Genomic DNA, 16,846 nt, shown 5'->3' with positions numbered 1-16,846 from the left:
GAAGACGTGGGACAAAGTGGTGAGAAAGGATCCTCAGATACTGGTCCACACTGAGGATATGACAACTGACTGGGAGTTGTGGTGATTTGCTGTACTTGAGAAGATGCGTCAAGCTAAGTAAAATTGTGGTCATCCATGCATAAAGACTTGTCCTTTGTAGGTGTCAGTACCATGTAAAATGCACTCGTGCTGGTACTGAGTAAATGCACCTGTGCTGGTGGCACTTAAAAGCACCCAGCACACTCTGTGAAGTGGTTGGCATTAGGAAAGGCATCCAGCCATTAAAAAAAAATCATGCCAAAACAGACAACTGGAGTCTGGACAGCTCCCGTCAAACCGTTCAACCCATGCCAGCATGGAAAATGGATGTTAAATGATGATGATGATAGAAGCTGGTCTTCAGTCTAGCAATTAATGTTGATTTTATTTTTAAGAGCTAAACCCTTCAATTTCTTTTCCTCTGTTCAACGACCTATCTTGATCTTTGCAAACATTACTATAAGCTCCATTCCCCACCACAGGCAACCCTTTGGCCTTACCAACTGTCAACATATCACATTCACTTCCACCACCTTAAAGGTAATGCTGTCAGTCATTACCAACGCCTTCAACACATTGAAACACTCTTCCTATTTAGTAATCACCAGTATGGTTTCCACAAAACTAGATCTAATGGAGTCCTGTTCTCCAGTGTTACTTAACCTTGAGAAATTTAGTGAAAACATTTTTTGACCATGTCTAAGCGTGCAGAGTCTCTGGCTAAGATGCAGGCTCCATCCATCTTTTATCCCTTGGATTGAGGTGTGTGCTGATGGAGCTCTCTCTGATTCTTGTGTCCCAAGATTTAGTTCCTCCACACACTTCTGTCTATGCTTCAACAACCTACTTCAACAACCCCCAACAACACCCATTCCTATGCATATAATACCTCACTTCATTTTTCTTAAACTACCATTCCTGAGCATTATCCACATGCAGCCAACATGACTCACACCAAACCCGCATTGGCTCTATTAGCAGACATGAAAAAAAAAAAAAACATTGTCCATTAGGGACTTGCCAATCTTGTCTCCTTTAACAGCACAATGACACAATCACTACTCATAACAAGAATACAATGTTGTACCCAGGGCTGGATTAAGACCCATAGAAGTCCTAGGCACTTAAAAGATTTTGGTACCCTCATATATATGTAATTCAAAATAAAACAATAATAAGCCATAAAATTAATTTTGTTTTTCAAAATGAAACAGTACTAACAGTAAGATGGAAAATAATGTTTATTTTCTTCCTACTTATTTTAACGGCAAAGTCTTCAATCAGATCCTCACTATGACACTATGAACACTTTGAAATTATATTTCTAATCATATAAACCACTTCAAATATTTAGCAAGTTTCGAGTGATCTCTCTTTGTGCCTTAAACCATTTACCATTTCTGTGGTGTCTCCCTTTCTTTGATGCTCTAAGCATGTGGTTATTTTGCTTAATGGTTAATCCAGCACTGATTGTACCTATCTTTGAACCACACACAGCCAGAAAATACAAAGTTCAGGTAGTGAGATCCACAATAGAATACTGCTCCCACATTTTGGGTCTGCACATATTTTAGACCACATTCCCCAAAATGGCCATCTAACTGATTGACATTAAGTTGCTTACTACAACCTCAGATCCACAAGCTTACCGTCTTCTCACTCTTTTTTTTTTTTGTTAAACTACTGTTACTCTGTTATAATATCTTGTAATCCTCAGAGTGGCTGGTCTTGTGTTACTCTCACTTGTTTCTCCTCTTCCTTTCATCATTCACCCTACCTTAGGGCTTGCACCAACCACTTCACTCAGTCTTTGCTCCTCAGAGTATTTTGAAATTCCCTCCCTGCAAATGCTTTTCCTACAGTTGAAAAACTTGCATCTGTTGTAGAGGAACACTAACCATGTCAGTTTCACTGGTCTTGGAGGGCCTTACAAAAGCCATAGGTACAACTCCTCCCTCTTGACCAAATCTTAATGAATAAAGAAAAACAAATAATAAATTCAATTATATTACTGATTCTCTTAAGAAACATACGCATTGTTACATTTTCCTCTCATTTTCATGTAAATGCATGGCTTTGTGTTCTGCTAAAAGAATCAATACAGATTGCTTTCATAGTAAACAAATGGAACACAATAACAGATAATGTGTATTGATTGAATCAGAAAGAAAACTCCTATCCTGATAGGAGAGTATTTAAAATATTTGTTGCTAGGCAACAATTGCTAAGCAACAAACACAAACAGAAGCTGCTAAAGCACTAAATTTGTAGTGTCTTTCACTATTTTCAACATATTTTATATATATATTCATATTGTTTGTTATCCTTAATTACATCTAAATTAATTAGTATAAATTACTTTCGTCAAAACTTTGATCTTCCTTGCCAAAGACCATCATTGAAATTTAAACAACTTATTTCAAAGTAACATTTCAGAAAAAAATTAAACCCTCTCATTGAGAATATAGCTACTACTCAATAATTAAATTAATACATCTCGTTTTAACAAGCTATTTATATCTGTAAACCTTTTTCTAGTCCTCAAAGGTTTTTATTTTAATTTCTCATACTCAAGATTTAGATATATATCCATTAATTTCATTAACTTTGTAATTTGTTCAACTTTTTCTTGTACTTGAATAACTTTACTGTTTACATACAGCGTCAAATAACTTTTAGAATATCCAACAGTTTAAATGTAAATCAAACATGTTGTCACTAATGTTTAGCCTCAGGACAGCCCTTTATTTAACAGCTCCATGATTAAAGGTGTTCCAACCCTGACTATCTTGTCTTTCTCTATATCTAGTACTACATTGTCTAATGTGTCCTTCCATTTTTTTTAAAAGATGCTTGGGTATGATTTAAGGAAAATTTGGTTACTATTTCTAATCAGTCAAATGATCAAAATACTCTGTTATTGACTTGTCAACTTTGTCTTTGAAGCAGATGTGAAAATGTAGCCTAATCAAACAGCTTTGTAGGAAGTTTTCTTGTATCCCAGCTGGACTTGTTCAACTAATAAGAGCACAAGAGAAAAATATATACCAATGATTATGAAGTTGGCCTTGTGTGCATTTTAAACATTTAAAAAATATATTTTGATGGTTCCTTCACATAAAAAAGAGCTTGCCCTTTGATATATTTCAGGGCTTTTGAGACTGATTGAAGAAAGAGAGTAAGTTATCCTCTGAGTAGAGACCAGACGTGAAGGCTTTACAATAGAATGGACTCTACTAATAGCACACTAATGAATCAAGTAATGATGTTAAGCCAGAATACATATTAAGTTTACTGCTCAAGAACAGGAATAGTCTCATCAAAGGACTTCTGCATCGTTTCTGTTCCCAAATTTCAGTCACAAGGTATTGGTTGGTCCATGGCTATTGTAGAAGACTTGTGCCCAAGGTGCCATGTAGTGGGTTGGAACCAGGCAGCCAAATAATTGCAAAATAAATGTCTTCCTGTACAGAGGTTGTAGGTTGGAAGTCGATGTAGGTAGTCATTGTAAAATCTAGGTGAAAGTGCAATGGGCTCTACAACAGTAAAGTGATGGAAATCAAACTAAAAGCTAAATAACTGTTCAAATACAACAAAGAAGCTAATAAGGGTTAGTTGAGATATAGCTATTACTAATTATTGTGGCACAGATAATAATGAAATTTCTGTAAATCCTTAATCTGCATATGGGCAAGATATTTTTGCACTCTTGTTTGGTACAATAATTCACTGATCAAGAGGAGACCTACAATGTCACAGTTTGTTGTGTATTTGTGAAATTAAATACTAAAATCTTTCAACAGATTTTTATTTTACTTATATATTTGATAGTTGGAAAATTAAAAATAGGGGTTCTCTTATATGACAAAATGTAACAATTTAATAATCAGAGAGAGACTCATAAACTGTATAGAAATTCTATATTATTAAACATGTTTCCAATCATGGCAATAGCTTTTCTGTTATAGTAATAAATGATTATATGTTAAAATGATACCAAACTTAGATAACAGCTTTTATGAATTTGGTAGAATTTTATTCTCTGAATTGCATTGGTTTAACAAACTCATTCGTTCGACTCGAAGCTATGGTAAAAACACTTCCCTAAAACTCCATGGTGGGACTGAAATCGGATCCTCGTAATTGTGAAGAGAACTTTGCTATGCCAATGTCAAAAAAATCCAACACAGCTAATGCATTATGCTTCGAATCTACTCGAACCAACGATGTAACTTCAACGTGGTCACTCGAACTGTTAGAAATAGTAGAGGATTCTTTCAAATTATAATGCAGTTTTAAAAGCAGAAGGATGCATTGGTCCTATATAAACAATAAGATGGTGTCCACGGTTGGAACACATTTGATCACAGGTTTGCTGGATTAGGATTGACCTGGGGTTGAACAATGACAACGTATGCTTTCTTCCTCTGTCTATCTCTGAAGTTGATCATAAGTATTCAAAAAGATATTCCAATGGTATGCAGATGCCCAAATGCTTATTCATCGTTGTAATAGTGCAAAGGTTACAAACTTCGACATTTTTATGTAGATGATTATTTTACCAGAGTTCAGTAACTGGCATCATTTTGGATAAAGGACTAATGTCTTTCAGTTACTTAACTCTTCAGAAACCTTGAAAGTCGGGTAATGCTTAATGTTTTTGAAGGCAGATTTTTAGCTCTACTCTTCAGAAACATAATCAATGCTGGAACTCTTCGGTTTAGCTGTAGTTAAAAGTAAATAAAAGAATATATTTCTTATACTGGAGTGTTTCTCTATCTGTCTGTCTCTCTCACTCTTGGAAATATATGAAATAAATGAAGGGAAATAACTCTAATTGCTTTATTTGCATTCACAATAAAAACACATGGAACGTGTTTCAGGAAATTAGGTCATGTTTTTAAATATCACGTGACAATGCGGGTTTCTATGGATATTATAAATAGTGCTCTTTTCGTTTTGATATGTAAATTCTTACTTTGTTACGTTTTGTATACGCTCACTCTTGTACAGGCTCTTCGGGGGATGGGAATTGCGTGTGTGCGCGCGGTTGATTTTGTATGAAAAGGCGTGGGTTATTGTTAGTAAATAAACGAACGGTAAATGAGATTGTAATGATTTTGAGAGAGGTGCAAGCGAAATATTTTATCTAAAAGGTACAACGCACACAAGAAGTAGTTTTACATGGTTTTGAGAATTGATTTAAGATAATTTCTATAAACGCATTTCATATTATTTTGAATAGTGTAACTGTTTAAAAAAAATTACTTTAGCAACTATTTGTAATATTTATTAAGTTTATATGTATCTCAGCTTGTAAAACTTATATTATATATAATACACTCCACAAAATTTGAAGTAATATATGTTGCAAGAAAATTTAACATTATGCTATTTCGTATCAGTACCTGTATAATCCTTCTTTACACTGTTCTGTAAAAGACTCGACCGGGACAACAAAATTAACTTAAAGGGGTGGCTACTACTTCAAGCAATGCACCACCCCCGCACTTTTTTTTTCTTCATTCTATTCATTTTAAAAAATTCTATTCGTAAGACAAAAGAGGAACGGGCTTTAATGCACAGTAATTTGTGATTAAAACCTTTTCATTTCGTCTTCTTTTATAAATTTTAAAATAAATTCTGTGTGCACTAACAGATTTCTACATATATATCCAGTAAAAGGAGAAGTCCTGTAGTATGATGGCATGTGGTAGCCGATAACCATATAGGAGCTTTGAAATGCACGTTATGATGCTATTATCTAGATCAGTGGTTTTCAACCAGGGTTCCGCGGAACCTTAGGGTTCCGCAAGAAGTTACAAAACTGCTAAAAGCGGCAGTAATTTTTAATTCTCCTGTGCAGATATGTGTGCATAAGACAATTAAATTATTGCACAGGGGTTCCTCGAGCCAGTGGAATGTTTCCTTGGGGTTCCGCTCCAGCAAAAAGTTTGAAAAGCACTGATCGAGATGATATATAAATAAATCGAGAGAGAGAGATTGGCTTTTAACCCTGTAATATTTATCCCAAATGACATTCTTTATATAATTTTACTTATACATAATGTATTTTTTAATCTTTAAGAATAATTTTCAATTTTAAAATTTTGCCAAATGTTACAATTAACTAATTTTTCAAAGTCTTATTTCCAGTAGGGTTAGGGTTATTCACACACACACGAATGTCTATGTGGTTTTAAGAAGTTTATTTTGCAACAGCAACGTTCAGTCCTTAATCTCACTGCATGGTACCTTTGGTATGTGTCTTCTACCATAACCTTGAGTAAAAGAGTAAAATGATATTCACATATACTAAAATATTGGTTTCAAATTTTGACACAAGGCCAGCAATTACATTGAATCCCCTCCCCCCAGTAACCAACTGGTACTTATTTTATTGACTGTGTTGGCAGAATTTGTACTCAGAATGTAAAAATAAATGAAATGTCACTAAGCATTTTGCCTGGCATGCTAATGATTCTGCCAGCTCACCGCCATCATAACAGAAATATTGACATGATATAGTCTGTAATAAATTCTATTTAAAAATTGTTATTTATCATGCAACATATAATATTTCTGAATTATTTCATTTTCAAACAAAACCTCTTTCTCTACACTGACAATTGTATCTTTAGGTTTCAATTATTGATTTTTTTTCAATCACTAGTATTATCCTTTGTGTTATTGATTGAGGTACATTTCTGACAATTCATTATTTGTTGAGAAAAAAAATTGTTCTTCCATAATCAAACCTGAAATTCTCTAAGATTGAACTTGATATATATTTTCTTAATACTATTTTGGACTAGTCTCATAATGACTAGAGGCTGTGTTATTTGTTATGTAAATATGTCAGAATACTATCAGTGTTAATAAAATAACATTATACCATTCATATAATGTTTTAATTATTATTCACCACTACTTATACACTTAACTGCGTTTTACCTGTTGCAATGCAGGTGTTCTGTTCTATTTAAACTATATGCATATCTTGAAATTGAAGAAATTTCTACATGGTGAAGACTACTTTTGCCAAAGCATTCAATAAATTTTCAATTATTGGTTATTGCTGTTATGTTACTAATCTTAAGCACAGCTCATGACAGTAAATGACTATTTATGCCACTTCAAACTGAGCCAGAGAAATATTAACTAGAGTTGAGATTTCTAAGATTATCTGAAATCGAATTTAAATCAAAATTCTACCTTATATTTTAAATTTGAGAAAAATATTTAAAAATATATTTTATAATATCCTGTTTTCATCTGACTCCTGAATGGACTTTCTCCTCTCAAAATTGAAGACTATTTAAGTCTGATACACCATCATCATACATCTGTTTTCCATGCTGGCATGGGTTGGACAGTTTGACAGGAGCTGGCCACCTGAAGAGCTACCCAGGCTCCATCTCTGTTTTGGCATGGTTTCTACAGTTGGATGCCCTTTCCAATGCTGTTACATAGCACCAGCATGGGTAAATTTACATGGCATCTGCACCTACAAGCCTGCAAGACTAGGAACGCTCAGCTGGAGAAGGATGCATGAGACATCCCTGTATGCAAGGACAACTACGCTTTTACTTAGCTTGATCTGTCTTCTTAAGCACAGCAAACTGCTGGGAGTGTCAGTCCATTTTCATTCCTGCTGTGAGGCCCAATGCCTGAAGATCCCTGAAGGAAAATGAAGTAAATGCTATATATATATATTTCATAGTTTAAGACATTTTGGTTTAATTACTGCTGTATTTAACGTGTTAATTTCTGTTTTTCTCTTTAATTTAAAATTAGAATTTTATATTAATTTAAATATCTAAATATCTGAGATGAGTTGTTATGAGGATTATAATTACTTGGATTAGAATTCAGTGTCTTTTCCTGGATGTCTGCTATGTATATGTTCAAAAATAAGGCACTTATACATGTAAATATTGACTTTAAAGTTAAAAGTTAATAGTCTAAAATATTCTATAGGCAAATTCTTTATAAAATATACATTACTTCAATGTATTAAATCTTTCATTTTAATTTCTTTTAAATAAATTCTAATCATGAAAATATAACTTCAATATTAGGAAACAAGAAAAAAAAAACCTTGCCATAGGCTCTGTTGCTCCAGTTTCCTAGATTGTGCGGCGTATATATTAGCTCACTGGATGGAATGCTGGTCTGTCACAGGGTTACTCATTTTTGCCAGTAGAGTAGACTGGAGCAACATGAAATGAAGTGTTTTGCTTGAGAACTCAATGCATTGCCTGATCCAGGAATTGAAACCGCGATCTTACCATTATGAGTGCAATGCCCTAGCCACTAAGCCATGTGCCTCTGACTTTAATATTAGGAAGCAGGTTTAATTCTTTTCCATGTTGGCAAAAGGGACATTAAATGATGATGATTTCATTGAAAGTTGATGTCTCATAGTTGCTATTTATATAATCAGTAAAGTAATTTTTAAAAACCAATGTAAAAACACATTTAAAAAAATGCAGATAATAAGATGCAACAATGCACATAATAATGCTGTATCATTCTGAGAGTTACTCATTTTCTGCTGACATCATCATCATCGTTTAGCGTCCGTTTTCCATGCTAGCATGGGTTGGACGGTTCAACTGGGGTCTGTGAAGCCAGAAGGCTTCATCAGGCCCAGTTAGATCTGGCAGTGTTTCTACGGCTGGATGCCCTTCCTAACGCCAAATTTGTATAGTATTGTGTGTGTGTATTGAAGAACTGAGGAATATTTGAGAGACACTTTTTTGTGTGTGTGTAGCTGTCTCCACTCTCTATAAGTGGCTGATTATGCTATTATCACGTGCAGTATGTGCCAGGGTTACTTACCGGGTTTAATTACTGATTGTCAAGGCAGGTCTATCTTTTTGGGAGCAGCATATGACTGATAAATTGTCTGTCGGGACAAAGGACAGGTAAAATGATATGAAAATACTGGAACAGCAGTTTTAATTGTCCTAATACATGTTTCCTCATGACTAACTTAATGAGTGATTGAAATTTCTCTCTGACGTAGCATTAACTTTAGAACCAATGAGGATTCTTTATTTATCTCCTTTCCAGTACTTGATTCTGATTATCTGCAACTCAGTCATGCTCATGTCCTTATTTTTATTTTCCATCCTAGTATTTCTCAACTTATACATACTTATATATTTTAAGTGCAGGCATGGCTTTATGGTTAAGAAGCTTGCTTTGCAATCAAATGATTTTTGGTTCAGTCCCACTCTGCAGCATTTAGATTAGTGTCTTCTGCTATAACTCTGGGCCAACCAATGCCTTGTGAATGAATCTGTCTGGAAGTCTGACATATATATGTTTTCCTGATAGTGTATTTCCAATGCTGCACTCAGTCCAATCCCTGGGCTATCAACACTGATGGAATCCAAACTCTAACTGAAATTCTTCAGGTGTAGAAAATCTTGTTTTCACAACAGTAAAACTATCATGTGGGTTTAGTGAAGAGTAAAATATAATCTGAATAAGAAGACAAAGGAAAAACTTTAATGATCAATTACAATTGTTTCTGTACCATTTCTGCTTTCATTTCCAGTTCATGCTAAAGTTCAGAGTGAAAATTTTCTGTAGTATTTGCAGTTTTAGGCATTAAGTAGCACTTCTTCAGACTTTGCAAAGACTGGCAGATCTGTAGAAGTATCACTCTAATATCTATAACTAGTAAATTTTATGTAAATTTTCACTTTGGTCTTTTGTCTGAACTGGTGATGAAAGCAGAGTAGAACAGGAACAATTGTAACTGACCCTTAACCCCTTAGCATTTAATCTGGCCATATCTGACCCAAATATTCTACCCTACAATGTCATTCTATAACTAAACAATTATGTCATGGAAATCTCAAGGCTTTGAGATAATATCTGATTAATTCAAAACAATGTGAATAAATAAGCATTACATTTGATAGAAACATCCGAATGCTAAAGGGTTAAAGATGTGTTGAAGTTTTTTGTCTTATTTAGATTGTGTGTGTGTTTGTTCCCTACACACTGCTTAACAAAGAGTGTTGGTTTATTTATGTCCCTGTAAGTTAAAGGTTCAACAAAAGAGACCAATAAAATAATTGCCAGACTTAGAGTGAAATAAGTTAAGTGTCAAAACACTTTCCTGAAGGGGTTTCTTCTCTGAAGACCTTCTGCTGTTCAGCTCTCTTGAGAGTTTCTTACCACTAAGTACTAGATTCAATTTGTTTGACTAAGCCTTTCAAAGCAGTGCCTCACCACGGTCACAGTCCATTGACTGAAACAAATTAAAAATAAAAGGTAAAAAAAAAAAAGATAAACTTTAAAAGTTGGTTAATTACCTACAAATTGGAAATTAATTTTATTTTTATTTTGAGAATCTAACTCTGTAAAAATTTGGCACCTTGGGCAAGTGTCTTCTACTATAGCCTCAGGCCAACCAAAGCCTTATGAGTGGATTTGGTAGACGGAAACTGAAAGAAGCCCATGGTGTGTGTGTATCTGTATTTGTCTCCCCATCATTGCTTGACAACTGGTGTCAGTGTGTTTACATTCTTGTAAGTTAAAGGTTTGGAAAAGAGACCAATAGAATAAGTACTAGGCTTAAAAAATAAGTTGTAGGGTCAATTTAAAAATAAAAAAATTATGAAATTATTGTATACAGTGCTCAGGTGCACCACAACCTGTCAAAAGTGCATATAAAGTATATGCAGTAAGGTACAAATGTCTGGGAAGTGAACAGTGTATGAGTCAGATACATGCTTGTGTGTGTATGGAGGGGAGAAAATCAGGTGTAGTGTTGGTGAATCTCGGGAAGCATGGAAGTTTTGAAGGATGCAGTGCTCCGACAACTAACAACTGATGCCGGCAGTTTGTTCCATGCTTCAGCAAATCTTAGCATGAAAAAATGTTTCCGAAAGTCATGGGAGCTGTGCTGTTTTCTGACTTTGTAAACATGTCCACGGGTGTTAGACAGGTGGAGTTTGAAAAGGTGCTCAGAGTTATTGTTTGTAAGATGGTTAATAATTTTATGGGTGTCTGCCATTTGTTTAACTAAAATCATTCAAGGAAGTGCTCCAGCATGGCTGCAGTAAAATGACTGAAATAAATAAAAAAAAAAAAATAAAAGAACACCATTAAGATATAAGGAATTAATAAATTATCCTTTTGTTTGATGCTTTGAAAAGATGCTTTTACACAATAATTGGTTTATTGGGCATCACTTGTTTTGAATTTATGTTGACAGTTAAGATTCTATTTCTTTCACATTTGCAGTTAATTATATATGTAAGACACATTGAATTGGTAACTTAAGTATAAAGTCTTCAATCTAAGTTTTACGTCAACCATAAATAGACTTAACTCAGTGCAAGCATAGTTATGTGGTTAAATAGTTTGCTTTATAGCCAAGTGATTCTGGTTCAGTCCCTTTGTGCGACACTTTGGGCAAATATCTTGTTATAGCCTCAACTTAATCACCTTGTGCGTGTGTGTGTGTGTGTGCATGCATGTGCATTTTTTCCTATTATTATTGGTAAAAGTCCACTAAAGAACTGTGTCTTTAAATTCCTGGATACTAGAGTGAAATGGTGGTACAGAAGTAACTCCAAGGCGGCGAGATGGCAGAAACGTTAGCATGCCAGGCGAAATGTGTAGTCGTATTTCGTCTGCCGTTACGTTCTGACTTCAAATTCCGCCGAGGTCAACTTTGCCTTTCATCCTTTCGGGGTCGATTAAATAAGTACCAGTTATCGATATAATCGACTTAATCCATTTGTTTGTCGTCGTTTGTCCTCTCTGTGTGTAGCCCCTTGTGGGCAGTAAAGAAATAGGTACAGAAGTAACTACAAGCAGTAAAGCTGTCTGTGTGTGTGTAAATAAAAGGGTTTTCTTCTTAATTTGTCAGATTGAAAACAGTGTCTTGTATTTTAAAAATATTTCAGATTTTCAGTCCATTGCAATTTGTTTGAAATAATAGTTTCTACGTTCATCACTATTTTAAAACCTTTTAACTATAGGATGAAATGACTGTTGGTAGCTTACGTTTCTACAATTTTATAGTAGGCAGGAGATATATGATTAATGATTTGTTTGTATGGCAAGGCAATCTTAACTGCTGGTGCCATGAAAAAATGCATCAAGTACACTGTGTAAAGAGGTTCATGTTAAGAAGAGCAATCAACCTTAGAAACCATGCCGAAATTGAGACATTGGAACAATATGTGGTCTTCCAACTTGTTAGCCTTTGTTGAACCCTCCAACTGACATGGGTTGGGCATGGAAAATGAACTAAAAATGGTGACGGTAATGCTTTCCACTGACTGATAAAAACAGAAACCAACACAAATGGCCTGGATGTTTTCCAGGCTCTAGACTGGAAAATGAATTATGCTAAGATAATCACAAAAATCGATGAAAAATAACTATTCCTACAGGAACTGTAATACTCTTTTACTTGTTTCATTCATTTGACTGTGGCCATTCATGGAGAACCACCTTTAGTCGAGGAAATCGACCCCAGGACTTATTCTTTGTAAGCCTAGTACTTATTCTATTGGTCTCTTTTGCCGAACCGCTAAGTTATGGGGATGTAAACACACCACCATCAGTTGTCAAGCGATGTTGGGGGGACAAACACAAACACATATACTTATATATATATATATATATATATGACAGGCTTATTTCAGTTTCCGTCTACCAAATCCACTCACAAGGCTATAGTAGAAGCCACTTGCCCAAGGTACCATGCAATGGAACAGAACCCAGAAACATGGGGTTGGTAAGCAAGCTACTTACCACACAACCACACAAATACTATGCAACTGAATTGTAAATGGGTTGTAGTTATGCCCATAAATAATTTTTTTCCTCTGAAGTAATTTCTTCTAAATGCACATTTGAAAGCATGATGTATTTAAAAGCCAGGCTTGACCAGGTAACATACTATTCAAGGCTGTTTAGCCAGTTTAGTAACAAAAAGATTAAGAGTATAAATTTAAGGTGTGAATAATTCATTTGTAAATAAAATTAAATTTCTGCATATGTTAATTTAATTTATTTTACATATCATGTCTCTGCTTTATTAATTTCAGACATAAAGAAGCTTCGTCCTCCAAATCGGAAGTGTATAGATGAACACTTATCTCAAGTAAAAGAGAAAAGCAAGCTTCATGTAAGTACCAGATTTTTACAAATCTCTCTTTCTCCCTCTCTCTCTGTATGTATATATATATATATATATTTAATTATTTAGATTGAAATATTTGATATAATATAAACAATATAAATAGTTTGATTAATCTAAAAATACCAACTTTTCCTTTCGAGAATTATTCACTCTCAACAGTTTTACACTTTTAATGCAAATAATGATACTAAATATCTAATGTTGCGATCCTATATAGATTCATTGTAGATTTCAGTATAGATTCATACTAAAATTATAAAAACAAGTCATTTGCTTCTATTGTTTAGCCCTAGGTCAGACCTGACTGCAAAGATTTATGATAAAAATTGTTTGAGCCATGACCATTCGTCAGGCATAGTATATCTAGTATGCTATGATGATGATGATGATGATGATATATATATATATATTATCATCATCATCGTTTAACATCCGTTTTCCATGCTAGCATGGGTTGGACAGTTTGACCAGGGTCTGGGAAGCCAGGAGGCTGCACCAAGCTATATATATATATATATATATATATATATATATATACATACATACACAGAGGGAGAGAAAGTTGGGGTTTAATATGGTGTGTATTTTTTTTGGCTATCTATTCAAATGACCATCTATAAACTTCCTTATTGTCTTGATTTAGTTATATTGTAGATGGAAGTGTAAAATAAAAACAAGACAATATTTAGTTAAATTTAATTTTGTTTGAGGGAAATAAATTTTATTTAAAATCCTGTAAGTGCACATGACTTTATTGTATAGGAATAACTGATATATGGTTTCTTAATACTCTCACAGTTAGCCATTAGCTTTGTATTTGATTCATGTTATCTCCAGTAATTAATGGTTTCTAATATTAACAGAATCCACAGATTGGTTGATAAGTAGGGGTGTAGTCGGTATAATCGACAAAATTACTGTTAGTACTTATTTTATGAACTGGAAAATGAAATGGTAGGCAGGTGGGATTTTAAGTTCGAAGCGTAAAGGGACGTAACTAAAAGAATTTGGGTCTGTCTATGGAGTGTCCCCTATCACTCTTAATGTGTCTGTTGAGATGAGGAAAATTAATAAAATTTAGAACATTTTTGTTCTCTCTCTCAATTACTCGAACCGGTTTACAAAATTACGACTTCTGCACAAAACTTTGCAAGGGAAGTAACTACTTCAGATAAGTTTACTACAGCAAGTAAAGTAGGAATTAATGTTCTTCAATTGTGAAATGTTAACAGAATGAAGAAATTTTATCAGCTATGGACATGTCTTAATCTAGAGATAGGTTTGAAGGCAATGAATGAATGAATAATAATAATAATAATTTAACGTCCGTTTTCCATACTGGCATGGGTTGAACGGTTTGAGTGGAGCTGGCCTTGGCATAGCTTCTAATAATAATAATAATAATAGATAAAGAATGATGAATAAAACAAATTGAATTGGGACCAAAATGAAATAATGATGACAGTAAATAGTTTAGGAAACTGATGTTGCTTGCTCTTGCAACAGATAAATTTTCTTAAGTAGCAGCTTTTTGTTTTTTAAAACCATAACTGATATCTTTAATCATCTTGTAACACTGTACAATACCTTTTCTGAAGCATAATGACTGTAATCATTTTACAACAACTCTTATGTCATTAGCTTGACATTTGCATTGTACAGAGTTGATGTATAATCACAAGATATATGATTATTAACCATTTATGGTCAGCAACAGGCTGTGTCATCAGGGAAGAGTATGGTTTTATGACCAACCTCTTTACCTCTATTAAAAACCTGATCTGAAATGGGGATACAAGACAAGTTGGTGGATATAATTCACTTTTTTATATGAGACTTTTACCAAAGTTTTGGTCTTTAGAAACTGTTATGTCGCACATTCGGATGCCTTCTACTCAACACTACTCTGCTCTCCAGCTGCTACTCTGTTCTAGTCTGAACTCCGACGTCTAGGGTTCTCCCACTATATCTATGTATTGGGCTAGCCTACTTCATCGTCTGGGGGCGTCCACACAATAGAAACATAAGTAAATCAGTGACTTGTTTATTAAGAGATAAAAGGTTTGTATTGATAATAGGTATTTGCCTTGAACAACAGTAAGGAGCTGTTTACAACTGGGTTTTTTGTTAGATCCATTTTTACTTATTGTCTTCATAAATGATTTGCCATTCTTAACTGAAATATGTGCAATGTCTTTGATGACGATTAAAATTTTCACAACTCGATGACATTAAGAGCACTATATTTACAGGCTTTGTCTGTTCCCTAGCTAAGGAATCGACCATACAGAAACTACCTCATTATCTCATTTACATTATATTTTCATATAAGACTAAACCTGTGCTAGATATATTACTTGCTCTATTTTCTTTTTGGTTACACTTGGGGCACCAAGACTAGAATGCTTTTATTATGGCAATTAATGATTTCTCAAAATTTGCTCAGAGCTACTCCTTGACAGTGCACTGCACTGGTTATTGCGTGTCTTTCTGTGTGTACATAAATGTACCAGAACATGCTTATAAATAAACAACCTACATTTTTACTAGACATGTTTTAATTGCTACAATTTCTTAGGAGTAAATAATCTTGTATAACTTATTTGTTTCTAGAAACAATATGTAAATGAAGAAGAAACTGTTCGACAGACATTGAAAGATGTGTACACTGAACGGACTGAATACACTAAACTGCAAAGTCGGACTATTTCAGATTTAAAATTACTTAAATCAGAAATCATTCAAAAGGTATGTTTATTATTTAATATGAAATATCTATTTGGTTGTATTATAAAATTTTTTCAGATTAATTGTTGGATATTGATATTAACATTGCAAGGTTGGTGTATTGATAGAATCAATAGAGTAATGCAGTATTTGTGTACTTTTATGCTTTGAGTTCAAATCCGGCCATGACCACCACTATGTAACATCATTCTGGAGTTGATTAAATATGTACCAGTTTAATTCACTGGACCCTTTTCCCTACATCTGAGGCATGGTGACATTGTAAGGCAAAAAAATATTAATATTAATTATTAATAGGGTACAGACATGGCTGTGTGGTTAAGAAACTTGCTTTGCAACCATGTGGTCTCAGGTTCAGTCCTGTTTGACACTTTGGGAAGGTGTCTTCTACAATAGTCCTGGGCTGACCATTGTTCGTTGATGGTAACTGTGTGGAGGTTCTTTATATTGTTGTGCGTTCTTGTGTTTGTCACCTACCACCACTTGACAGATAGTATTGGTTTGTTTACATCCCCTGGACTTAGTGGTTCAGCAAGAGGGAACAATAGAATGAGTACCAGACTTAAAATAAGCATTGGGACCATTTGGTTCACTATACCATTGAAGATGGTGTCCCAACATATCTGAAGTGCAATGGTTGAAGCAGCCAAAATATAAAATCAATATTCTATTGACATTAAATGTAAATTAATTTGAAATTATATTCATACTGAAAATATATAGGTTTACTTGAGCAAACAAACAAGGTAATGGCTATGGTAAAATGTTATTGAAATACATTAAAAAAAAAAATTATAAGTGCCTTGATGAGAGTAAAATTTAATGAATAGTGGAGGGCACTGCATCAAATACCAATTTCATTTTCCTTTTTGCACA

General features: G+C 34.1%; 1 protein-coding gene across 4 annotated transcripts in view; it reads left to right on the top strand.

Annotated features, from left to right (window-relative positions):
• The window catches only part of LOC115210398, a 104,442-nt gene that overhangs the window by 73,071 nt on the left and 14,525 nt on the right, over positions 1–16,846 (top strand). For all 4 annotated transcript variants that reach the window (XM_029778993.2, XM_029778994.2, XM_036501890.1 and 1 more), the window contains 2 exons: positions 13,128–13,207; positions 15,836–15,970. In XM_029778993.2, coding sequence (XP_029634853.1) covers positions 13,128–13,207; positions 15,836–15,970 — 215 coding nt within the window. The remainder of the gene's footprint in view (positions 1–13,127; positions 13,208–15,835; positions 15,971–16,846) is intronic.

The sequence above is a fragment of the Octopus sinensis genome, linkage group LG4 (genome assembly GCF_006345805.1).
Source record: "Octopus sinensis linkage group LG4, ASM634580v1, whole genome shotgun sequence".
In the NCBI taxonomy this organism is placed as follows: Eukaryota; Metazoa; Mollusca; class Cephalopoda; order Octopoda; family Octopodidae; genus Octopus; species Octopus sinensis.
Note: the sequence above shows the minus strand (reverse complement) of the source record. Positions and strands in the feature narration are given on the sequence as shown.